Source organism: Ylistrum balloti, unplaced genomic scaffold, assembly GCF_031769215.1.
Source record: "Ylistrum balloti isolate Yb309-2 unplaced genomic scaffold, AGI_CSIRO_Ybal_v1 Utg370226, whole genome shotgun sequence".
NCBI lineage: Eukaryota > Metazoa > Mollusca > Bivalvia > Pectinida > Pectinidae > Ylistrum > Ylistrum balloti.
The window spans coordinates 675,534-703,495 of record NW_026782188.1 but is presented as its reverse complement, the minus strand read 5'-3'; the positions used below and the strand labels follow the sequence as shown (position 1 = coordinate 703,495).

Here is a 27,962-nt window from a genome sequence, read left to right as displayed (position 1 = left end):
GGAATCATGGACCTACAATTCTGATGCAACACTCTTAACATATATATATGTAAATAACTACTAATTGTGTATGCTTAAAATCTGTAGTCTGCCAAACAGAAGTAAGAAATCGTATCATATTACCCAAAATGTGAGAACGACACTCCACGTTGGCAGTTTTCTGATTGGTCATTAATTTTAAAGGGTTATTTTGATTGGCTGTAGTCCATGCAGAGGATTCTAGAAGAATCCCCCCTGAATAAAGAGACCAAACCCCTGTCAAATATTCTCTCAGAAAAGAAAGCCCTGCTTCATCCGTACTGTTCTTGTGCCTGTCTGCAGGTAAGTGTTTGTCACACTAGTCCATCACCACCCTGTACTGGACGGAGGTAGTAGCACGGACATACAGGATATGATACGTACCAATAGTGCAGACATTTACATGTGATTTGTGTTTACATGTAGTTGTGACGGCCTTGTTAGCAAACCCCTCTATCTGTACAAACCTTGGGTTCAAAGGTTTACTTACCAAGCCTGTAGGCGAAAACTTATCATCTCTTGTTCTTATTTCAAACTAGAGGATATTGTGGTATAAATGTATTTTTTAAATTACTACCAAACATAATATGACATATGTCGGAAATGTTTCAGCAATTTTAGAAAATACGAAATTATTTTCTAGACTTTTTGCTGTATCAAAATTAGAATTTGTTTGCAAGGTTGCGAGGAAAGAAGTCCTTTGGTTCCAAAATGTGAATTTGTATGGTATATTTGATATAACCAGAGACATGGATACGTCTCTGATATAACGATCGCTTGGCTGCTATGTGGTATGATATGTATAACAGTGGCTCTGCTATATTAACTCCCTATGGGATAGCTGACACGTCATCACTCAACAGAGCTACTTCTCACCATATCCTACAGTAACAGCCACCTGCTATGCTAGGTTTTGTGATGAAGGAACCAGGCAATTTGTTTTTCGTGTTGTATCTTTTTGAAATTATTTAGATATAATTTTTAAAAAATAATTAAACGGAAAAAACGGAAAAAGAAAACTTTTCTGCAGAATACATTATGAAAAAAAATCGAAATATGATTATGACAAATGTATTACACAGACTTTACAAGCACTCTTATATCTTTACAGAAACACCTATTTTATGCGGCTTATGACATGATATGAATGCTAATGTGCAGATTTTAGATTGACTCAAGTGTATTAGATAGATTTTATTTTGACTCCTAAATATCTTGCCGGTTTTATTTTGACGCATGCATCTAATGCAAACATAATTTTCACTCATCCACTTAATGTGAACGTTATTATAACTCATTCCCTAAGTGTGATCGTTATTTTGACCAATCCACTTCATTTGAACATTATTTTGACTCATTCACTTAATGTGAATGTATTTTTGACACATCCACTTAATGTGAACGTATTTTTGACTCATCCACTTAATGTGAACGTTATTTTGACTCGTTCACTTAATGTAAACGTTATTTTGACTCATCCACTTAATGTGAACGTTATTTTGACCCATCCACTTAATGTGAACGTAGTTTTGACCCATCCACTTAATGTGAGCGTTATTTTGACTCATTTTGACTCGTTCACTTAATGTAAACGTTATTTTGACTCATCCACTTAATGTGAACGTTATTTTGACTCATCCACTTAATGTGAACGTTATTTTGACTCATCCACTTAATGTGAACGTTATTTTGACTCACCCACTTAATGTGAACGTTAAATGCATATAGTGTCAACATTGCTTTGACACATATGTATTGTACAGACGTGTATACTGAGATTTTTATTTTACATAATAACTGTACATTCATGAGACATGGTAATTTCATGCTGGCAATATTTTGACATTTGTATTTTGAATTATTAAAGTTCACACACTTTGGCTTGAAAACAAGGAAGGATGGAGAGTGAGTATGATTACAACATCGCTAACACACAACATCCTACCTAAGTATGTATATCGTCACATCAGATAGGAAAGGGTTTTCTCGGAAGCGATAGCTTTTTGTTTACTATAACTCCATTTTATGATCATTTCCGGTTTGTAATAACTCCAGAAGAGACAATTTTCCCGATTTCCGTTTTTGTTAATTTTTTTGTGGCGGCATTTGGAAATATTTCCTTATTTTGTTTCGTGATTTTTCAAATTTTCTACAAAACGATATTATTTCTACATCGCTGAATTTTGCTATCTTGCTATGAGAAAACCAGACTTTTCATTCTGTTTGAATTCATTGAATAATTGATTTGTTTGTAATTAAGGACATTTGATTACACACTCGTACATCATAAAATCATGTGTGTAAGTCTATGTAACATATCCATGTACTTGTAGGGATTTATTGGTATAAAGTAAATATATAAGAATTGGGACGTATGCCAACTACACCATGTATTCTACCTATAAGCTTGGTTTTTGTAGTATTTGGTATTGATGGAGGTTTATACAGATATTTAAAGACAAACAAAAGCTTCATCAAAACTATCTCACGATAGTACACTTACACACCAACATTTTTATCTAAACGAGCTATCTCGTATACTTACGGAGATTTCTTAGTGGTGTATATTTCTTGGAGATATATCTGAATAACTGATGTATTTGAAAACAAATACTTGACCGTAATGGTATGAGATCATTTTACTCGATCAATGCCACTTGATATGAGACCTGATACATTAATTAAATGTGTTAAGTTATGTAACGTGTTTTTATAGAGGAGATGTCGTCCAGAATCCGCGTTTACATTATTTTCAGTTCATATAAAGCTTTTACAAACAATCCTCAGTTAGATGTAAACTTGTCCTAAAAGTAGGTGGCGCTGCTCGGACTTATCAGCGGAGGAAGCTGTTCATGTTTATACACTTGTACACGTTGGAGTGCGGATGCACCACACATACATATACGTGTACACGTGTGTTGGCCAGTAAATGCATTTAGCACGCGTGTGGTTATATGAGCACGGATAAATTACACAGTGTAAGTGTTTATCTTAATTCAGTGTACACGTGCCAGTAGTGACATGGTTGTGTATCACACGTGTAAGCTTTTGCGGGTTTGCAGGGAGGGTAGTAGTTGAAAGCTCGTTCGTGTGTATGTATGTAGACGGGTTGGGATGACCGGAGGATGTTTCAGTTTTTATTTCAGACGTTCAACATGCGTATCCAGCGATTGGCAGTGTTGTTGTTTGTGATTGTCACTGGTTCTCGTGCATTGGTAAGTACAAATAGTATCGTATCCGAGTCATACTTAGATCAGGTGGTCACCATCTTAAATCATTATGGATATGAAATGATGACAAAAAGAGGCTGAGACGTATGCCTCTCATGGTTACTAACTATATCGGTATGTTAAGTTGTATGAATGGTCCATCCTCGACTCTTGGTTTTGTGTTTTAAAGGACATAGTTATAGAAAGAAAGCTCTTTAAACCAAAATCCTTTGTTCATGTTTGGTTTTTAGAGATGATGGGGATAAAAAATGGATATAAAGATAGAAAGTTCACAATATATAAAGGATCTCGTGCGTGAATGGCAGTAATTAGTAGTTTCGTTCAGTTATAGATACATAATCCTATTCGTCTGTCTTTAGTACAGAAATTGCACATTATTTTTTCTGTAATTTAAATCTGGGACTAGGTCTGTCTTACCGGGTAATCTAACCCTGGGACTTGGTCTTTCTTACCGGGTAATTTAACCCTGGGACTAGGTCTTTCTTACCGGGTAATCTAACCCTGGGACTAGGTCTTTCTAACCGGGTAATTTAACCCTGGGACTAGGTCTTTCTAACCGGGTAATTTAACCCTGGGACTAGGTCTTTCTTACCGGGTAATTTAACCCTGGGACTAGGTCTTTCTTACCGGGTAATCTAACCCTGGGACTAGGTCTTTCTAACCGGACCACAAACTAGGCCAGTGATGTATCCTTCCAAATTGTTATAAAAATTATGACCGGAGGCAATGCAAAACGAAGTGAAGTTTTTGAAAAAGCCTAGGAAAGGAATGAATTTCCTCTCAACTTTTTTCGAACAGTAATTATTGATATTAAAACACCGTGTTATATGTTATGACAGTCGTTGTCCGACCTCCCCCATGAGATCGACGGGAAACACAATGATCATTATGACCACGAGGTCTTCTTAGGAAAGGACAATGCAGAGGAGTTCGAACATCTGACGGAAACGGAGAGTAAGCGGCGCCTTGGGTAGGTAGTCTTCAGTCAACATTAACTCGTAGGTAACTCAATCACATGAACTTGTAGGTAACTCAATCACATTAACTTGTAGGTACTCAATCACATTAACTCGTAGGTAACTCAATCACATTGATTCGTAAGTAACTCAATCATATTTTGTCGAGCACTCCTTTGCTTTGGTGTCTTGTCATTCATTGTGACATTGTTACTACACAGTCTGATCGTGGACAAGATAGATAACAACGGAGACGGGAAGGTTACTGAAGTGGAACTCACAGACTGGATCTGGTATGTCCGCACCAGCTTTGTGGCCAACGACACAAACCGACTCTGGCTTCATCATGACCATGAAGATGGCAAATTATCGTGGTCAGCCTTTATCAAAAAGGCATTCGGAAAATTTGATGGTAGGTATAACACAAAAAAAGCATCACTAAAATTCATGAACATACAGCCAGACAAAAACAAAATCACACACAGTGTGCCACACTGGTAACATGTAAAGACAACACGCGTACAAAACACACAAGTAAATAACACCTTTCAATACATATTTAGAGTTAGAACTGCATCGTACAGCTGTTTTGTCCTTTTAGGACACGTCAGTGATGACGTATTTTATGTGTCTTCCACCCTCAAATATTCTCGAGGGGCAGGGAGAATATAGTTACCACTTCCTCCGTCCGCCCGTCTTTTGTCCGTCCTTTTGTATCCGGAACATAACTTTACCCACAGTTAAGCCAGGTTCCCGAAAATTGAGTATACACTGGTCATACTAAAACAATGTACACTGTACCAATCAAGGACCTCACAGCACCCTATTTATAGAATTGTTGCCCTTTCTGGATCAACTTTAATTGCTTGCATTTAAATCAGAACAGTAAAACTTGATGTATACTTTGGCTTCTCTGTAATAGACAGGTGTATTACGACTGTTTTACAAGTTCTCTGTAATAGACAGGTGTATTACGACTGTTGTACAAGTTCTCTATAATAGACAGGTGTATTACGACTGTTGTACAAGTTCTCTATAATAGACAGGTGTATTACGACTGTTGTACAAGTTCTCTGTAATAGACAGGTGTATTACGACTGTTTTACAAGTTCTCTGTAATAGACAGGTGTATTACGACTGTTGTACAAGTTCTCTGTAATAGACAGGTGTATTACGACTGTTTTACAAGTTCTCTGTAATAGACAGGTGTATTACGACTGTTTTACAAGTTCTCTGTAATAGACAGGTGTATTACGACTGTTTTACAAGTTCTCTGTAATAGACAGGTGTATTACGACTGTTTTACAAGTTCTCTGTAATAGACAGGTGTATTACGACTGTTTTACAAGTTCTCTGTAATAGACAGGTGTATTACGACTGTTTTACAAGTTCTCTGTAATAGACAGGTGTATTACGACTGTTTTACAAGTTCTCTGTAATAGACAGGTGTATTACGACTGTTTTACAAGTTCTCTGTAATAGACAGGTGTATTACGACTGTTTTACAAGTTCTCTGTAATAGACAGGTGTATTACGACTGTTTTACAAGTTCTCTGTAATAGACAGGTGTATTACGACTGTTTTACAAGTTCTCTGTAATAGACAGGTGTATTACGACTGTTGTACAAGTTCTCTGTAATAGACAGGTGTATTACGACTGTTGTACAAGTTCTCTGTAATAGACAGGTGTATTACGACTGTTGTACAAGTTCTCTATAATAGACAGGTGTATTACGACTGTTGTACAAGTTCTCTATAATAGACAGGTGTATTACGACTGTTTTACAAGTTCCCTGTAATAGACAGATGTATTACGACTGTTTTACAAGTTCTCTATAATAGACAGGTGTATTACGACTGTTTACGACTGTTTTACAAGTTCTCTGTAATAGACAGGTATATTACGACTGTTTTACAAGTTCTCTATAATAGACAGGTGTATTACGACTGTTGTACAAGTTCTCTATAATAGACAGGTGTATTACGACTGTTTTACAAGTTCTCTATAATAGACAGGTGTATTACGACTGTTGTACAAGTTCTCTGTAATAGACAGGTGTATTACGACTGTTGTACAAGTTCTCTATAATAGACAGGTGTATTACGACTGTTGTACAAGTTCTCTATAATAGACAGGTGTATTACGACTGTTTTACAAGTTCTCTGTAATAGACAGGTGTATTACGACTGTTTTACAAGTTCTCTGTAATAGACAGGTGTATTACGACTGTTTTACAAGTTCTCTGTAATAGACAGGTGTATTACGACTGTTTTACAAGTTCTCTGTAATAGACAGGTGTATTACGACTGTTTTACAAGTTCTCTGTAATAGACAGGTGTATTACGACTGTTTTACAAGTTCTCTGTAATAGACAGGTGTATTACGACTGTTTTACAAGTTCTCTGTAATAGACAGGTGTATTACGACTGTTTTACAAGTTCTCTGTCTTCTGTAATAGACAGGTGTATTACGACTGTTTTACAAGTTCTCTGTAATAGACAGGTGTATTACGACTGTTGTACAAGTTCTCTGTAATAGACAGGTGTATTACGACTGTTTTACAAGTTCTCTATAATAGACAGGTGTATTACGACTGTTTTACAAGTTCTCTGTAATAGACAGGTGTATTACGACTGTTTTACAAGTTCTCTGTAATAGACAGGTGTATTACGACTGTTTTACAAGTTCTCTGTAATAGACAGGTGTATTACGACTGTTTTACAAGTTCTCTGTAATAGACAGGTGTATTACGACTGTTTTACAAGTTCTCTGTAATAGACAGGTGTATTACGACTGTTTTACAAGTTCTCTGTAATAGACAGGTGTATTACGACTGTTTTACAAGTTCTCTATAATAGACAGGTGTATTACGACTGTTGTACAAGTTCTCTGTAATAGACAGGTGTATTACGACTGTTTTATAAGTTCTCTATAATAGACAGGTGTATTACGACTGTTGTGTAAGTTCTCTATAATAGTCAGGTGTATTACGACTGTTGTACAAGTTCTCTATAATAGACAGGTGTATTACGACTGTTTTACAAGTTCTCTGTAATAGACAGGTGTTGTACAAGTTCTCTATAATAGACAGGTGTATTACGACTGTTTTACAAGTTCTCTATAATAGACAGGTGTATTACGACTGTTTTACAAGTTCTCTATAATAGACAGGTGTATTACGACTGTTTTACAAGTTCTCTATAATAGACAGGTGTATTACGACTGTTTTAAGTTCTCTGTAATAGACAGGTGTATTACGACTGTTTTACAAGTTCTCTGTAATAGACAGGTGTATTACGACTGTTTTACAAGTTCTCTGTAATAGACAGGTGTATTACGACTGTTTTACAAGTTCTCTGTAATAGACAGGTGTATTACGACTGTTTTACAAGTTCTCTATAATAGACAGGTGTATTACGACTGTTTTACAAGTTCTCTGTAATAGACAGGTGTATTACGACTGTTTTACAAGTTCTCTGTAATAGACAGGTGTATTACGACTGTTTTACAAGTTCCCTGTAATAATAGACAGGTGTATTACGACTGTTGTGTAAGTTCTCTATAATAGACAGGTGTATTACGACTGTTGTACAAGTTCTCTATAATAGACAGGTGTATTACGACTGTTTTACAAGTTCTCTGTAATAGACAGGTGTATTACGACTGTTGTACAAGTTCTCTATAATAGACAGGTGTATTACGACTGTTTTACAAGTTCTCTATAATAGACAGGTGTATTACGACTGTTGTGTAAGTTCTCTATAATAGACAGGTGTATTACGACTGTTTTACAAGTTCTCTGTAATAGACAGGTGTATTACGACTGTTTTATAAGTTCTCTATAATAGACAGGTGTATTACGACTGTTGTACAAGTTCTCTGTAATAGACAGGTGTATTACGACTGTTTTACAAGTTCTCTATAATAGACAGGTGTATTACGACTGTTTTACAAGTTCTCTGTAATAGACAGGTGTATTACGACTGTTTTACAAGTTCTCTGTAATAGACAGGTGTATTACGACTGTTTTACAAGTTCTCTGTAATAGACAGGTGTATTACGACTGTTGACTGTTGTACAAGTTCTCTGTAATAGACAGGTGTATTACGACTGTTTTACAAGTTCTCTATAATAGACAGGTGTATTACGACTGTTGTACAAGTTCTCTGTAATAGACAGGTGTATTACGACTGTTTTACAAGTTCTCTATAATAGACAGGTGTATTACGACTGTTTTACAAGTTCTCTATAATAGACAGGTGTATTACGACTGTTTTACAAGTTCTCTATAATAGACAGGTGTTTTACAAGTTCTCTATAATAGACAGGTGTATTACGACTGTTTTACAAGTTCTGTTTGTATTACGTTTTACAAGTTCTCTATAATAGACAGGTGTATTACGACTGTTTTACAAGTTCTCTATAATAGACAGGTGTATTACGACTGTTTTACAAGTTCTCTATAATAGACAGGTGTATTACGACTGTTTTACAAGTTCTCTATAATAGACAGGTGTATTACGACTGTTTTACAAGTTCTCTATAATAGACAGGTGTATTACGACTGTTTTACAAGTTCTCTGTAATAGACAGATGTATTACGACTGTTTTACAAGTTCTCTGTAATAGACAGGTGTATTACGACTGTTTTACAAGTTCTCTACAGGTGTATTACGACTGTTTTACAAGTTCTCTATAATAGACAGGTGTATTACGACTGCTTTACTAGTTCTCTATAATAGACAGGTGTATTACGACTGTTTTACAAGTTCTCCATAATAGACAGATGTATTACGACTGTTTTACAAGTTCTCTGTAATAGACAGGTGTATTACGACTGTTGTACAAGTTCTCTGTAATAGACAGGTGTATTACGACTGTTGTACAAGTTCTCTATAATAGACGACTGTTTTACAAGTTCTCTTAGACAGGTGTATTACTGTTTTACAAGTTCTCTGTAATATAGACAGTTCTCTATGTATTACGACTGTTTTACAAGTTCTCTATAATAGACAGGTGTATTACAAGTTCTCTAGACAATGTATTACAGGTTTTACAAGTTCTCTATAATAGACAGGTGTATTACTGTTTTACAAGTTCTCTGTAATAGACAGGTGTATTACGACTGTTTACAAGTTCTCTATAATAGACAGTTCTGTTTACTTCTCTATAGACAGGTGTATTAATACAAGACAGGTGTATTACGACTGTTGTGTACAAGTTCTCTATAATAGACAGGTGTATTACGACTGTTTTACAAGTTCTCTAATAGACAGATGTATTACGACTGTTGTGTAAGTTCTCTATAATAGACAGGTGTATTACGACTGTTGTACATGTTCTCTGTAATAGACAGGTGTATTACGACTGTTGTACATGTTCTCTACAATAGACAGGTGTATTACGACTGTTTTACAAGTTCTCTGTAATAGACAGGTGTATTACGACTGTTTTACAAGTTCTCTGTAATAGACAGGTATATTACGACTGTTTTACAAGTTCTCTATTATAGACAGGTGTATTACGACTGTTATACAAGTTCTCTGTAATAGACAGGTGTATTACGACTGTTTTACAAGTTCTCTGTAATTGACAGGTGTATTACACAAGTTCTCTATAATGTTGTTATTACAAGTTCTCTATAATAGACAGGTGTATTACGACTGTTTTACAAGTTCTCTGTAATAGACAGGTGTATTACGACTGTTTTATAAGTTCTCTATAATAGACAGGTGTATTACGACTGTTGTGTAAGTTCTCTATAATAGACAGGTGTATTACGACTGTTGTGTAAGTTCTCTATAATAGACAGGTGTATTACGACTGTTGTACAAGTTCTCTATAATAGACAGGTGTATAACGACTGTTGTGTAAGTTCTCTATAATAGACAGGTGTATTACGACTGCTTTACTAGTTCTCTATAATAGACAGGTGTATTACAACTTCTCTACTGGTGTATTACGACTGTTTACAAGTTCTCTATAATAGACAGGTGTATTACTGTTTACAAGTTCTCTATAATAGACAGGTGTTGTACAAGTTCTCTGTAATAGACAGGTGTATTACAAGTTCTCTGTAATAGACAGGTGTATTACGACTGTTTTACTGTACAAGTTCTCTATAATAGACAGGTTATTACACTGTTGTTACTGTTCTCTATATAGACAGGTGTATTACGACTGTATTACAAGTTCTCTATCACTACAGGTGTATTACTGCTGTATTACTGTTTTACAAGTTCTCTATCACTGCTGTGTTACTGTATTACAAGTTCTCTATCACTGGTGTATTACTGTATTACAAGTTCTCTATCACTGGACATGTATTACTGTATTACAAGTTCTCTATCACAGACTGTGTTACTGTTTACAAGTTCTCTATCACTGCTAGACAGGTGTATTACTGTTCTTACAAGTTCTGTTACTGTATTACACACATACTGCGCTGTATTACAAGTTCTCTATCACTGTATATTACTGTATTACAAGTTCTCTATCACTGGTATATTACTGTATTACAAGTTCTCTGTATTTACTGTATTACAGTTCTCTATCACTGTATGTTACTGTATTACAAGTTCTCTATCACTGCTATGTGTATTACTGTTTACAAGTTCTCTATCACTGGTGTATTACTGTATTACAAGTTCTCTATCACTGTTGCTGTATTACTGTATTACAAGTTCTCTATCACTGACTGTATGTTACTGTATTACAAGTTCTCTATCACTGCTATATTACTGTATTACAAGTTCTCTATCACTGGTGTATTACTGTATTACAAGTTCTCTATCACTGGTATGTTACTGTATTACAAGTTCTCTATCACAGCTGTATTACTGTATTACAAGTTCTCTATCACTGCTGTATTACTGTATTACAAGTTATCTATCACTACTGTGTTACTGTATTACAAGTTCTCTATCACAGCTGTATTACTGTATTACAAGTTCTCTATCACTGTTGTGTTGCTGTATTACAAGTTCTCTATCACAGCGGTATTACTGTATTACAAGTTATCTATCACTGCTATATTACTGTATTACAAGTTCTCTATCACTGGTATGTTACTGTATTACAAGTTCTCTATCACTGATATGTTACTGTATTACAAGTTCTCTATCACTATTGTGTTACTGTATTACAAGTTCTCTATCACTGCTGTTACTGTATTACTGTATTACTTCTCTATCACTGTTTATTACTGTATTACTGTTCTCTATCACAAGTTATATTCTGTATTACAAGTTATCTATCACTGCTATATTACTGTATTACAAGTTCTCTATCACAGCTGTATTATTTTATTACAAGTTCTCTATCACTGCTATGTTACTGTATTACAAGCTCTCTATCACTATTGTGTTACTGTATTACAAGTTCTCTATCACTGTTGTGTTACTGTATTACAAGTTCTCTATCACTGTTATATTACTGTATGACATATTCTCTATCACTGGTATATTACTGTATTACAAGTTCTCTAACACTGTTGTGTTTCTGTATTACAAGTTCTCTATCACTGCTATGTTACTGTATTACATGTTCTCTATCACTGCTATGTTACTGTATTACAAGTTCTCTATCACTGGTATATTACTGTATTACAAGTTCTCTATCACAGTTGTGTTACTGTATTACAAGTTCTCTATTACTGTTATATTACTGTATTACAAGTTCTCTATCACTGGTGTATTACTGTATTACAAGTTCTCTATCACAGCTGTATTATTTTATTACAAGTTCTCTATCACTGGTATGTTACTGTATTACAAGTTTCCTATCACAGCTGTATTACTGTAGTACAAGTTTTCTATCACTGGTATGTTACTGTGTTACCAGTTCTCTATCACTGCTATGTTACTGTATTACAGGTTCTCTATCACTGCTATGTTACTGTAATACCAGTTCTATATCACTGCTATATTACTGTATTACAAGTTATCTATCACTACTGTGTTACTGTATTACAAGTTCTATATCACTGCTATATTACTGTATTACAAGTTCTTACACTGCTGTGTTACTGTTCAAGTTCTATATCACTGCTATATTACTGTATTACAAGTTATCTATCACTACTGTGTTACTGTATTACAAGTTCTATATCACTGCTATATTACTGTATTACAAGTTATCTATCACTACTGTGTTACTGTATTACAAGTTCTCTATCACTGTTGTGTTGCTGTATTACAAGTTCTCTATCACAGCGGTATTACTGTATTACAAGTTATCTATCACTGCTATATTACTGTATTACAAGTTCTCTATCACTGGTATGTTACTGTATTACAAGTTCTCTATCACTATTGTATTACTGTTTTACAAGTTATCTATCACTACTGTGTTACTGTATTACAAGTTCTCTATCACTGCTATGTTACTGTATTACAAGTTCTCTATCACTGCTATGTTACTGTATTACAAGTTCTCTATCACTATTGTGTTACTGTATTACAAGTTCTCTATCACTGTTGTGTTACTGTATTACAAGTTCTCTATCACAGCTGTATTACTGTATTACAAGTTCTCTATCACTGGCATATTACTGTATTACAAGTTATCTATCACTACTGTGTTACTGTATTACAAGTTCTCTATCACAGCTGTATTACTGTATTACAAGTTCTCTATCACTGTTGTGTTGCTGTATTACAAGTTCTCTATCACTATTGTGTTACTGTATCACAAGTTCTATATCACTGTTGTGTTACTGTATTACAAGTTCTCTATCACTGTTATATTACTGTATGACATGTTCTCTATCACTGGTATATTACTGTATTACAAGTTCTCTATCACTGTTGTGTTACTGTATTACAAGTTCTCTATCACTGTTATATTACTGTATTACAAGTTCTCTATCACTGTTGTGTTACTGTATTACAAGTTCTCTATCACTGGTATATTACTGTATTACAAGTTATCTATCACTGTTGTGTTCCTGTATTACATGTTTTCTATCACTGGTATATTACTGTATTACAAGTTCTCTATCACTGTTGTGTTACTGTATTACAAGTTCTCTATCACAGCTGTATTACTGTATTACAAGTTCTCTATCACAGCTGTATTACTGTATTACAAGTTCTCTATCACTGGTATGTTTCTGTATTACACTTTCTCTATCACAGCTGTATTACTGTAGTACAAGTTCTCTATCACTGGTATGTTACTGTGTTACCAGTTCTCTATCACTGCTATGTTACTGTAATACCAGTTCTATATCACTGCTATGTTACTGTATTACAAGTTCTCTATCACTGCTATGTTACGGTATTACAAGTTCTCTATCACTATTGTGTTACTGTATCACAAGTTCTATATCACTGCTATGTTACTGTATTACATGTTCTCTATCACTGCTATGTTACTGTATTACAAGTTCTCTATCACTGCTATGTTACTGTATTACAAGTTCTCTATCACTGCTATGTTACGGTATTACAAGTTCTCTATCACTATTGTGTTACTGTATCATAAGTTCTATATCACTGTTGTGTTACTGTATTACAAGTTCTCTATCACTGTTATATTACTGTATTACAAGTTCTCTATCACTATTGTATTACTGTTTTACAAGTTCTCTATCACTACTGTGTTACTGTATTACAAGTTCTCTATCACTGGTATGTTACTGTATTACAAGTTCTCTATCACTGCTATGTTACTGTATTACAAGTTCTCTATCACTGCTGTGTTACTGTATTACAAGTTCTCTATCACTGCTATGTTACGGTATTACAGGTTCTCTATCACTGGTATATCACTAGTGTTACTGTACTGTATTACAAGTTCTCTATCACTGTTGTGTTTCTATATTACAAGTTCTCTATCGCTACTTTGTTACTGTATTACAAGTTTTCTATCACTGCTATGTTACGGTATTACAAGTTCTCTATCACTGCTATTATTACAAGTTCTCTATCACTGGTTGTGTTACTGTATTACAAGTTCTCTATCACTGTTGTGTTACTGTATTACAAGTTCTCTATCACTGCTGTGTTACTGTATTACACTGGTTCTCTATCACTGTTGTGTTACTGTATATATATCACTGTATTACAAGTTCTCTATCACTGCTATTACTGTATTACAAGTTCTCTATCACTGTTGTGTTACTGTATTACAAGTTCTCTATCACTGTATTCACTGTATGTTACTGTATTACAAGTTCTCTATCACTGCTATGTTACTGTATTACATGTTCTCTATCACTGCTATGTTACTGTATTACAAGTTATCTATCACTGCTATATTACTGTATTACAAGTTCTCTATCACTGGTATGTTACTGTATTACAAGTTCTCTATCACTATTGTGTTACTGTATTACAAGTTCTCTATCACTGTTGTGTTGCAGTATTACAAGTTCTCTATCACAGCTGTATTACTGTATTACAAGTTCTCTATCACTACTGTGTTACTGTATTACAAGTTCTCTATCACTGGTATGTTACTGTATTACAAGTTCTCTATCACTGCTATGTTACTGTATTACAAGCTCTCTATCACTATTGTGTTACTGTATTACAAGTTCTCTATCACTGTTGTGTTACTGTATTACAAGTTCTCTATCACTGTTATGTATTACTGTACTGTACAAGTTCTCTATATCACTGGTATATTACTGTATTACAAGTTCTCTATCACTGTTGTGTTACTGTATTACAAGTTCTCTATCACAGCTGTATTACTGTATTACAAGTTCTCTATCACAGCTGTATTACTGTATTACAAGTTCTCTATCACTGGTATGTTTCTGTATTACACTTTCTCTATCACTGTTATGTATTACAAGTGTTTACACTGTTCTGTATCACTCTAGCACTACTGTATTACTGTATTACAAGTTCTCTATCACTGGTATGTTACTGTATTACAAGTTCTCTATCACTGCTATGTTACTGAAGTTCTCTGTAATAGACAGGTGTATTACGACTGTTTTACAAGTTCTCTGTAATAGACAGGTGTATTACGACTGTTTTACAAGTTCCCTGTAATAGACAGATGTATTACGACTGTTTTACAAGTTCTCTATAATAGACAGGTGTATTACGACTGTTTTACAAGTTCTCTATAATAGACAGGTGTATTACGACTGTTTTACAAGTTCTCTGTAATAGACAGGTGTATTACGACTGTTTTATAAGTTCTCTATAATAGACAGGTGTATTACGACTGTTGTGTAAGTTCTCTATAATAGACAGGTGTATTACGACTGCTTTACTAGTTCTCTATAATAGACAGGTGTATTACAACTGTTGTAGAAGTTCTCTGTAATAGACAGGTGTATTACGACTGTTTTACATGTTCTGTTGTGAGATCTTGCGTTAACCTCTATGTAACGTGTATTGAGCTGTTTAGTGTATACTTTACAGAGAACCCCGATAGTCCCCACTCACCTCTTTATACCAAAAGGGCCAGGGTGAAGGAGGAAAGACGACGTTGGGAGGCCGCCGATGCTAACAAGGATAATCTTCTGACGAAAGCGGAATTCATGTATTTCATCCACCCCGAGGAGGGCAAACACACTAAGGATATTCCTGTACTGGTAAGAATTATCAAAAGGACGAGGGGGTTTATACAAAAGAGAGCAATCATTTGCTGGTGTAGATGGAAGGATAAGGGTTTGATAACCTCGGCATGAAAACTTTTGGTTTGACGTTGAGTATTAAGCTTTCTGTTACATGTTACCAGGCCCTCGCTACAAAAAGCTAACCTCCGTTTCGTCCTGGTTACCGGGCCCTCACTACAATAAAAGGACCTCATCCGACCCTTCCCTTAGTACAACATTGTCACTGTCAACTCTACCACCCCCATTAGTTCACCTTTAATTGTAACTGTCAACCCCCACCCACCCACCCCTTAGTACAACATTGTCACTGTCAACCTCCACCCCTCCCATTGGTTCAGCCAACACCCCTTACCCACCCCTTAGTTTACCGTGATCGACTTGGATGAATTAATGACACTTTTTGTTTTTTTGTTGCAGGAATATACAGACATGCTCGATACAAATGGCGACGGTAAAATTGACATAGATGAGTTCGCTGGTAAGTTAAAGTTCCTTTCTACTTTTATTAAACACTTTCGTCAGTTGACGGGCTGTGAGGTGCACTTCACCATCAATTAGAAACTTGTAAATAGTCTGTCAATTCCGATTTATGCCGTTGTTAAAAACCAAGTGAGCACTAGGTTCTGACTATATAATCTGGGTGAAAAAAATAACCAGATTTCGAACATGAAGGGAAAGTGGCTGCGAATAGTAATACACTTCCACATTCAACTGTGAGAAGTAAGTCTGTCTTTAAGCATTATTATCGCTACATGCATTTCTTGAGAGTGGCGAAATAGATACTTTGTGTTTTTGTTGTTGTAGGATAATGTTCTATCTAAGGAGGAAATACTTTGTGTTTTTGTTTTTGTAGGATAATGTTCTATCTAAGGAGGGAATACTTTGTGTTTTTGTTGTTGTAGGATAATGTTCTATCTAAGGAGGAAATACTTTGTGTTTATGTTGTAGGATAATGTTATATCTAAGGAGGAAATACTTTGTGTTTTTGTTGTTGTAGGATAATGTTCTATCTAAGGAGGAAATACTTTTTGTTTTTGTTGTAGGATGATGTTCTATCTAAGGAGAAAATACTTTGTGTTTATGTTGTAGGATAATGTTCTATCTAAGGAGAAAATACTTTGTGTTTTTGTTGTAGGATAATGTTCTATCTAAGGAGGAAATACTTTGTGTTTTTATTGTTGTAGGATAATGTTCTATCTAAGGAAGAAATACTTTGTGTTTTTATTGTTGTAGGATAATGTTCTATCTAAGGAGGAAATACTTTGTGTTTTTGTTGTTGTAGGATAATGTTCTATCTAAGGAGGAAATACTTTGTGTTTTTGTTGTTGTAGGATAATGTTCTATCTAAGGAAGAAATACTTTGTGTTTTTGTTGTTGTAGGATAATGTTCTATCTAAGGAGGAAATACTTTGTGTTTTTATTGTTGTAGGATAATGTTCTATCTAAGGAGGAAATACTTTGTGTTTTTGTTGTAGGATAATGTTCTATCTAAGGAGAAAATACTTTGTGTTTTTGTTGTTGTAGGATAATGTTCTATCTAAGGAGGAAATACTTTGTGTTTTTGTTGTTGTAGGATAATGTTCTATCTAAGGAGGAAATACTTTGTGTTTTTATTGTTGTAGGATAATGTTTTATCTAAGGAGGGAATACTTTGTGTTTTTGTTTTTGTAGGATAATGTTCTATCTAAGGAGGGAATACTTTGTGTTTTTGTTGTAGGATAATGTTCTATCTAAGGAGGAAATACTTTGTGTTTTTGTTGTTGTAGGATAATGTTCTATCTAAGGAGGAAATACTTTGTGTTTTTGTTGTAGGATAATGGTCTATCTAAGGAAGAAATACTTTGTGTTTTTGTTGTTGTAGGATAATGTTCTATCTAAGGAGGAAATACTTTGTGTTTTTGTTGTTGTAGGATAATGTTCTATCTAAGGAGGAAATACTTTGTGTTTTTATTGTTGTAGGATAATGTTCTATCTAAGGAGGAAATACTTTGTGTTTTTGTTGTTGTAGGATAATGTTCTATCTAAGGAGGAAATACTTTGTGTTTTTGTTGTTGTAGGATAATGTTCTATCTAAGGAGGAAATACTTTGTGTTTTTGTTGTTGTAGGATAATGTTCTATCTAAGGAGGAAATACTTTGTGTTTTTGTTGTTGTAGGATAATGTTCTATCTAAGGAGGAAATACTTTGTGTTTTTGTTGTTGTAGGATAATGTTCTATCTAAGGAGGAAATACTTTGTGTTTTTGTTGTAGGATAATGTTCTATCTAAGGAGAAAATACTTTGTGTTTTTGTTGTAGGATAATGTTCTATCTAAGGACGAAATACTTTGTGTTTTTGTTGTAGGATAATGTTCTATCTAAGGAGAAAATACTTTGTGTTTTTGTTGTAGGATAATGTTCTATCTAAGTAGGATACTGTTCTATCTAAGGAGGAAATACTTTGTTTTTGTTGTTGTAGGATAATGTTCTATCTAAGTGTTTTTGTTGTTGTAGGATAATGTTCTATCTAAGGAAAAATACTTTTTGTTTTTGTTGTTGTAGGATAATGTTCTATCTAAGGAGGAAATACTTTGTGTTTTTGTTGTTGTAGGATAATGTTCTATCTAAGGAAGAAATCCTTTGTGTTTTTGTTTTATCTAAGGAAGAAATACTTTGTGTTTTTGTTGTAGGATAATGTTCTATCTAAGGAGGAAATACTTTGTGTTTTTGTTGTAGGATAATGTTCTATCTCAGGAGAAAATACTTTGTTTTTGTTGTTGTAGGATAATGTTCTATCTAAGGAGGGAATACTTTGTGTTTTTGTTGTTGTAGGATAATGTTCTATCTAAGGAGGGAATACTTTGTGTTTTTGTTGTAGGATAATGTTCTATCTAAGGAGGGAATACTTTGTGTTTTTGTTGTTAATGTATCTAAGGAGGAAATACTTTGTGTTTTTAGGATTGTTGTAGTTTTTTATTGATAATGTTCTATCTAAGGAGGAAATACTTTGTGTTTTTGTTGTTGTAGGATAATGTTCTATCTAAAGAGGAAATACTTTGTGTTTTTATTGTTGTAGGATAATGTTCTATCTAAGGAGAAAATACTTTGTGTTTTTGTTGTAGGATAATGTTCTATCTAAGGAGGGAATACTTTGTGTTTATGTTGTAGGATAATGTTCTATCTAAGGAGGAAGTACTTTGTGTTTTTGTTGTAGGATAATGTTCTATCTAAGGACGAAATACTTTGTGTTTTTATTGTTGTAGGATAATGTTCTATCTAAGGAGGAAATACTTTGTGTTTTTGTTGTTGTAGGATAATGTTCTATCTAAGGAGGAAATACTTTGTGTTTTTGTTGTTGTAGGATAATGTTCTATCTAAGGAAGAAATACTTTGTGTTTTTGTTGTAGGATAATGTTCTATCTAAGGAGGAAATACTTTGTGTTTTTGTTGTTGTAGGATAATGTTCTATCAAAGGAGGAAATCCTTCGTGTTTTTGTTTTATCTAAGGAAGAAATACTTTGTGTTTTTGTTGTAGGATAATGTTCTATCAAAGGAAGAAATACTTTGTGTTTTTATTGTTGTAGGATAATGTTCTATCTAAGGAGAAAATACTTTGTTTTTGTTGTTGTAGGATAATGTTCTATCTAAGGAGAAAATACTTTGTGTTTTTGTTGTTGTAGGATAATGTTCTATCTAAGGAGGAAATACTTTGTGTTTTTGTTGTTGTAGGATAATGTTCTATCTAAGGAGGAAATACTTTGTGTTTTTGTTGTTGTTACTTTGTGTTTTTGTTGTAGGATAATGTTCTATCTAAGGAGGAAATACTTTGTGTTTTTGTTGTTGTACTTTGATAATGTTCTATCTAAGGAGAAATACTTTGTGTTTTTTTGTTGTAGGATAATGTTCTATCTAAGGAGGAAATACTTTGTGTTTTTGTTGTTGTAGGATAATGTTCTATAATGTTCTAAAGGAGGAAATACTTTGTGTTTTTGTTGTAGGATAATGTTCTATCTAAGGAGAAATACTTTGTGTTTTTGTTGTTGTAGGATAATGTTCTATCTAAGGTGTTTTTATTGTTGTAGGAAATACTTTGTGTTTTTGTTGTAGGATAATGTTCTATCTAAGGAAGAAATACTTTGTGTTTTTGTTGTTGTAGGATAATGTTCTATCAAAGGAAGAAATACTTTTTGTTTTTGTTGTAGGATAATGTTCTATCTAAGGAGGAAATACTTTGTGTTTTTGTTGTTGTAGGATAATGTTCTATCTAAGGAGGAAATACTTTGTGTTTTTGTTGTTGTAGGATAATGTTCTATCTAAGGAGGAAATACTTTGTGTTTTTGTTGTTGTAGGATAATGTTCTATCTAAGGAGGAAATACTTTGTGTTTTTGTTGTTGTAGGATAATGTTCTATCTAAGAACGAAATATTTTGTGTTTTTGTTGTTGTAGGATAATGTTCTATCTAAGGATGAAATACTTTTTGTTTTTAGTGTTGTAGGATAATGTTATATATAAGGAGGAAATACTTTGTTTTTTGTTTTTGTAGGATAATGTTCTATCTAAAGAGGGAATACTTTGTGTTTTTGTTGTTGTAGGATAATGTTCTATCTAAGGAGGAAATACTTTGTGTTTTTGTTGTTGTAGGATAATGTTCTATCTAAGGAGGAAATACTTTGTGTTTTTGTTGTTGTAGGATAATGTTCTATCTAAGGAGGTAATACTTTGTGTTTTTGTTGTGGTAGGATAATGTTCAATCTAAGGAGGGAATACTTTGTGTTTTTGTTGTTGTAGGATAATGTTCTATCTAAGGAGGGAATACTTTGTGTTTTTTGTTAATGTTCTTGTACTTTGTGTTTTTGTTGTATAATGTTCTATGTACTCTGTGTTTATAAATGTTTGAGGAAATACTTTGTGTGTTTTATCATAAAGGAAATGTAGTGTTTTTGTTTTCAATGTTCTATCTAAGGAGGAAATACTTTGTGTTTTTTACGGCACACTCGTATTGCCTAGGAGGTTCGATTTTTTAAAGACATGACACTCTTAAAATACATTGTATATGCAAACTTTCAAAATTGAGTGCAGTAAGCAATACAGTTGTACACGACAATAGTACTTGGTTTTTCTGTTAGGACGGAGAAAATTGATTAAAATGATAATTAAAAAACAAGAAATAATTCAATTGTTTTGTTTTATTTTAGCATGACATTTATTTGCTATTGAAATTAAAATCTTGTTTCATATATACCGTTACTGCCCTGAGAATAATACATAAACATAAATTAATATTTAAGAAGGGTATTGAAAAGGTTATTTTCTTTGATAATGTATTTCCTAATAATTTTCTTGGTCCAGACCCTTTCTTGTCTACTGATAAAACATCTAAACATCTTATAACTTCACTCCCCATCTCAAAATATCGTATTTGTTCAAACTTTCATAAAGGATTACCCAAATACCAAGGAAACCCTTCTTAAACATTCTATTTTTTAGACTGACGAAAACTGCCAGTTTTTACTAATTTGTGTGGGTACATGATAACTGTTCAGGATAACGACTCCCCTATTTATATCGGAAACCCCTCATCCAATCTTGTAATTATTGTTGTTTAGCCGTATAGATACGTTTTACAAGTATTCATATTAACGTCACTGTAACAGTCGTGTTAATGTTGTGAACTCCACTTTCCCAATCATTAAAAAAAGAATTTAAATAAACAGAACTGTTAACGTCTTAGATATCCGATTATCACTAGAGAATGTTCTCGTATCAGTCTGAAGGAATACATTCTTCGCGCCCTAGCAGGGACTTTCTCTTACAGAAATAACTACCAGTATCAGTGATACAAACATAGAGTCCTGACTAAATAAAGATCTCATTTCGTACACAGCACCACTGAAGCCAAGACATGATATATGCAAGATGTAAAATATGAAGAATCCGATAGCTAGATAAGTTTTGAAAAGTTATATCTCTCCTAGCCTCCCACATCAATTCATATATGAGCTAACCTTGTGTTAACTTTTCGACATACAACACTTTTTACGATGTCGATCGAAATCACCAAACTAAATTTTAACTTTTTACCTCGATTTTTACTGGGACATCTGATTATTTTGTTGCCCGACAACTTCCTCCGCTGTTCGAACTTTTGACTAGGATCGACTCACTTTGTCTGATTAAGTGTGCTGTCCTATTGGTTTAGTTATATTTGTCATTGACTCAGATTAAAAAGCAGTTTCCTAATATCTATTACTTGACTTTCGTTTGATCATTGAAGAAATCAGAGGATCGATGTTTCGCTGTTGAAAAGACGCTCATCAATTTGGCGGAGGTGAGACAGGCGTGGGAGATGTGTTAGCAGCCACAGCTGTGTCCTCAGTCTGTACCTTACACGTTGAAGGGAGAGCATCGTGCTCCGTATTGTCTGTAACTTTTCTCTGTTTTCTATGCCATCTGTTAGTAAACATTCAAAATAATAATAAAACGATTGATAAGGTGAAGTTTTCAACATCTTATAATCGGATTATTAACACGAATTTGACATAGAGGAACACCATGATTTATAAAACAAATCTGAGAATTTTCCGTAAATCTAGTAAATTTAAAATGGAAAAAAATACAAAATTAATTATTAAAAATATTTGTTACATTTTTCAAAGTGAAGGTTTTTAGGTAGAGATAGCGCAATGAAATGGTAGGAAACTCTGTTTTATGTATCTTAGACTGGTAAAATCGGTTTAATCGTGAGACTATTTCATATGTTATGTTATTAATGCTAAGTAACATGACGATCTCTGTCTTAAATGTGGAACTATATATCTCGTGGAATTATGATGATGTGCAAACATTAGACAGAGCAACAAACTCGAACCTGATATCAATGAAAATCGTAATATATAGAATATTCGTTGTTTCTTAATGAACAGTAATTGTGTTTTGATCTTTTGTGTTGGGACCTTTTGATATTTTTCTCGAGTGTTACCCGTTGTATAATATTGTATTATAACCGTTCTGTATTACCTGTATAAGAAGAAGACCAGAGTTCCGAGTAGGACGAGAACAATGATGGCGCCCAATACACCTCCAATTACCGCCCCCGTGTTGCTGGAATTGTCCTTCTCATTGACAATGTTGTTCCGACCATTGGCAAAGCCTGGGGTCTACCGTAAATCAAAGATAAAGTTGTATGAAAACTGTTTTTACCAGAGTAAAATCATTTAAAAGCAACAGTTTGGTAAAATGGATTTTTAAATCGCACCTTGAAGATCATTTTTGTTGTTGTTGTACTTGGAATAATGTAAAAATACCATATTATGCAAAATTCCGAAATTCAAGAACAAGAAGTTTTACCTGTATTTGTCGTCGACAAATGTCTTTCTGGGCACGTGATAAGAGCGTGCTCGTAGAAGTAGTGTTAGTAATCTCCAAATCAAACACCATCCTACAAACAAACCAATTCGTCTATGTTGAAAAGATAATATACTGGAAATATGCACAGGAAAGATCACAAACGACAGAGTGTGGTTAATCACATCAGATATGTTTTATACCTAGTCCTGGTACACTAAACGCTGGCAGTAATATAACGTTGAGACACTTTGACATGATCTATTGCGATGCTTACAACGTTTGATCGGGTAAACTACTAATCAAGGGCATGCGAATTCTAGTCTTGATGACAGGGCCCGAGATAAGTATATAGGTGTTGAAAATGTTATGGGTTTGCAAGTTTTTACATCAAAAGACTTACACATCAGTCTTAAACATGTGCATCTTCCTAACATAGACTAATACAACGAAGTATTTACGAGGTCTCGCTGTTGATATACAGTCTGTATAACAGTTGCGTCATGATATGATGCCCATAACAGCCTATAACCAATGAGCAAAGATAGCTTCTCATGTGAATCGGTCGAAAAAATGTCAGACACACAGCAAAGGATAGAAAAACTGGCAGAAAAACCACTGGAATTGAAAAAAATGTAACAATGCTAGTTACAAAGTGAAGGATAGAAAAACTGGCTGAACAAACCACTGGAATTGAAAAAAAATGTTACAATGTCAGTTACAAAGCGAAGGATGACAAAACTGACAGCAGAAACACCAGGATTTCGCTGAGGTAGTTACCGTTGCATATTGAAAATGAACAGACGAGAAAGCAATTAGAAATTTGAGAGGGGTTTCCTTAATCAATTTAGCGGTCAAATTGGACATTGGAAATCGACTGTGAATATCAGGATAAAATAGAAACGTAGCCGGAAGTAAATAAAACACCCACAATTAATAAAATGAAAAACGATTTGACCTTGATGTGCCTTTAAGCCTCCCTACTTACTTACAGAATGTATAAATAGTTTTACTCACACACTTTCGTTAAATGATACGGGACGAAGACTGGTGGGATAAACAGTATGTTGTAGTACCCCTTCTATATCTTCGGCACTAGGCCCTGTCTTATTGAATCCGGACAGCTGTATTCGGGTGACGTTTGTGCCTGCCAAAATAGGATATCCAATCAATACATCCTAAAGTTCTTTGAATACATAACAGTATACATGCTGTATTGGTAAATAGTTCTTCTATATCAACTTATCTCCATCAAATATAACAGACATAAAGGGGTAAGGGGTCACCTGCCCGACCACGTGGGTTTCCCCAGGAACTCCGGTTTCCTCCCACAGTAAGACCCCTCGCGCACTTCCATCCGGGCCAACAAGAGTGTTTATAAAAGTTTAAGCTTGTCTCAAAATTATTTTAAAATAAATATTATTTTTGATTTCCTCTAATGGAATAACTCCCACTACTTGTACATGTATCGTTGCTGATTCGGCATGGTTACGTACAGCTGTGGTATAACCCTACATGGTGCCTCCATTTTTTTTCGCAATATTGACAATAATAACACAAAATGTCTTACCATTTATAAGATAGGAGTCCACCTTTATGTGACAAAACACACCAGTGACATTGTGACGGGACGTGGTTAGAGGTATGGCAGAAGTTGTGGAAGTCGAGACATTTACCAACCATGTGGAAGATATTGTGATGTGTCCACTACTCAGAGGTACTGCTGTCGTAATCTGTCTCTGTGTTGATGACGTCGCTGATTCCTGTGTAGTTAATATGACTGGTCTCTGTGTTGATGACGTCGCTGATTCCTGTGTAGTTAATATGACTGGTCTCTGTGTTGATGACGTGTCTAACTTCTGCGTTGTTGGTGTCATTGGTTTTAGTGATGTTAATACGACTGGTCTTTGCGATGGTGATGTCATTGGATTTTGTGTCGTTAACATGGCTGGTGCCTTTGATGACGACGTGTTTAATTTCTGAGTTGAGGACCTTGTTGAATTCTGTGATATTGACGTAAGAGTGGTAAGAGGCGATGACGTCATCGAAACTAGTGTTGTCCTTCCTGCCGATGGCGACAATGCAAACGTCTCACAGGTCTGTCCTAAAACATGAATAACTTATTAATACCTTTGTATGCTACTATCATGTTAATATGGTATTACCTAGACTATAAATCCTGGATGAGCATAACCAGAACACGTTTTAAGGTGATAAATCAAAACGATTGGTTCAATTTTCATCCTTGTCTCCGGATGGCTGACTGGCGAGCATTAGCGAAAGACAATAGCAGATGTCCTTGAATTATTAATGAATCGTGTCAGTGTGACGGAGAATGATTTCCCTATTTACTGTCACATATAGTTAATGGACATCAAAAACACGTTGCTGATGCAAAAGATACTTAATTATACAAATAATCCTACATTATGCAGATGATGATAATACACGGTTCATTCCTTCCCAAGTCTTCATACCTGTCCATCCCCTAATACACGTACACCTGAACCCATTTGGCGGAACATCTGAACATGTAGCGCCGTTGTGACAAGGTCTTGTCGTGCAGGAATTGTCTGGAGTATTACATTGGAACCCGACCCATCCTGTCACAATATAAGAACAAAATCCCTATCTATTTAAGTGGCAGACATATCAATACCATAACCTAATAACCAATGATCAGATGCTATACTGAGAGATTGTTTTTTCATTTGGTTATGAAGTATGATCATCTAGTTTAATCAATTAAAAATATTAAGAAAATAATAGAATACGTTATTTTCTCACTCACTGAAGTCAGTTAACATACAGATAAATCATTACTGAATCAGACATTACACTGAAGTGAGTTAACATACAGATAAATCATTACTGAATCAGACATTACACTGAAGTGAGTTAACATACAGATAAATCATTACCGAATCAGACATTACACTGAAGTGAGTTAACATACAGATAAATCATTACCGAATCAGACATTACACTGAAGTGAGTTAACATACAGATAAATCATTACTGAATCAGACATTACACTGAAGTGAGTTAACATACAGATAAATCATTACTGAATCAGACATTACACTGAAGTGAGTTAACATACAGATAAATCATTACTGAATCAGACATTACACTGAAGTGAGTTAACATACAGATAAATCATTACTGAATCAGACATTACACTGAAGTGAGTTAACATACAGATAAATCATTACTGAATCAGACATTACACTGAAGTGAGTTAACATACAGATAAATCATTACTGAATCAGACATTATACTGAAGTGAGTTAACATACAGATAAATCATTACTGAATCAGACATTACACTGAAGTGAGTTAACATACAGATAAATCATTACTGAATCAGACATTACACTGAAGTGAGTTAACATACAGATAAATCATTACTGAATCAGACATTACACCGAAGTGAGTTAACATACAGATAAATCATTATTAAATCAGACATTACACTGAAGTGAGTTAACATACAGATAAATCATTACTGAATCAGACATTACACTGAAGTGAGTTAACATACAGATAAATCATTACTGAATCAGACATTACACCGAAGTGAGTTAACATACAGATAAATCATTACTGAATCAGACATTACACTGAAGTGAGTTAACATACAGATAAATCATTACTGAATCAGACATTACACTGAAGTGAGTTAACATACAGATAAATCATTACTGAATCAGACATTACACTGAAGTGAGTTAACATACAGATAAATCATTACTGAATCAGACATTACACTGAAGTGAGTTAACATACAGATAAATCATTATTAAATCAGACATTACACTGAAGTGAGTTAACATACAGATAAATCATTACTAAATCAGACATTACACTGAAGTGAGTTAACATACAGATAAATCATTATTAAATCAGACATTACACTGAAGTGAGTTAACATACAGATAAATCATTACTGAATCAGACATTACACTGAAGTGAGTTAACATACAGATAAATCATTACTGAATCAGACATTACACAGAAGTGAGTTAACATACAGATAAATCATTACTGAATCAGACATTACACCGAAGTGAGTTAACATACAGATAAATCATTACTGAATCAGACATTACACTGAAGTGAGTTAACATACAGATAAATCATTACTGAATCAGACATTACACTGAAGTGAGTTAACATACAGATAAATCATTACTGAATCAGACATTACACCGAAGTGAGTTAACATACAGATAAATCATTACTGAATCAGACATTACACCGAAGTGAGTTAACATACAGATAAATCATTATTAAATCAGACATTACACTGAAGTGAGTTAACATACAGATAAATCATTATTAAATCAGACATTACACTGAAGTGAGTTAACATACAGATAAATCATTACTGAATCAGACATTACACTGAAGTGAGTTAACATACAGATAAATCATTACTGAATCAGACATTACACCGAAGTGAGTTAACATACAGATAAATCATTACTGAATCAGACATTACACTGAAGTGAGTTAACATACAGATAAATCATTACTAAATCAGACATTACACTGAAGTGAGTTAACATACAGATAAATCATTACTGAATCAGACATTACACTGAAGTGAGTTAACATACAGATAAATCATTACTGAATCAGACATTACACTGAAGTGAGTTACCACATACATTTGTAATACCTAGTTAATGTAACTGTGACACCTCACCACAAACATTTGTAATACCTAGTTAATGTAACTCTTCAATGTAACTGTGACACCTTCACCACAAACATTTGTAATACCTAGTTAATGTAACTATGACACCTTCACCACAAACATTTGTAATACCTAGTTAATGTAACTGTGAC

The 27,962-nt window shown here is 34.2% G+C and overlaps 1 protein-coding gene across 1 annotated transcript; it reads left to right on the top strand.

Annotated features, from left to right (window-relative positions):
- The first annotated feature begins 279 nt into the window (after positions 1-279).
- LOC132551911 (calumenin-like) lies at positions 280-16,834 on the top strand. The gene is made up of 8 exons (XM_060216055.1): positions 280-321; positions 1,886-1,923; positions 3,153-3,233; positions 4,088-4,218; positions 4,426-4,616; positions 15,590-15,762; positions 16,204-16,264; positions 16,830-16,834. The coding sequence occupies exons 3-8, from the start codon at positions 3,174-3,176 to the stop codon at positions 16,832-16,834; spliced, it is 621 nt and encodes a 206-aa protein (XP_060072038.1). The 5' UTR covers positions 280-321; positions 1,886-1,923; positions 3,153-3,173.
- Positions 16,835-27,962: the final 11,128 nt, after the last annotated feature.

Coding starts and splice junctions, on each gene's coding strand:
- LOC132551911 (XM_060216055.1), top strand. CDS start 3,174: ATGCGTATCCAGCGATTGGCAGTGTTGTTGTTTGTGATTGTCACTGGT. Junction 4,219..4,425: donor GAGAGTAAGCGGCGCCTTGG/GTAGGTAGTCTT, acceptor GTTACTACACAG/TCTGATCGTGGACAAGATAG. Junction 4,617..15,589: donor GGCATTCGGAAAATTTGATG/GTAGGTATAACA, acceptor TATACTTTACAG/AGAACCCCGATAGTCCCCAC.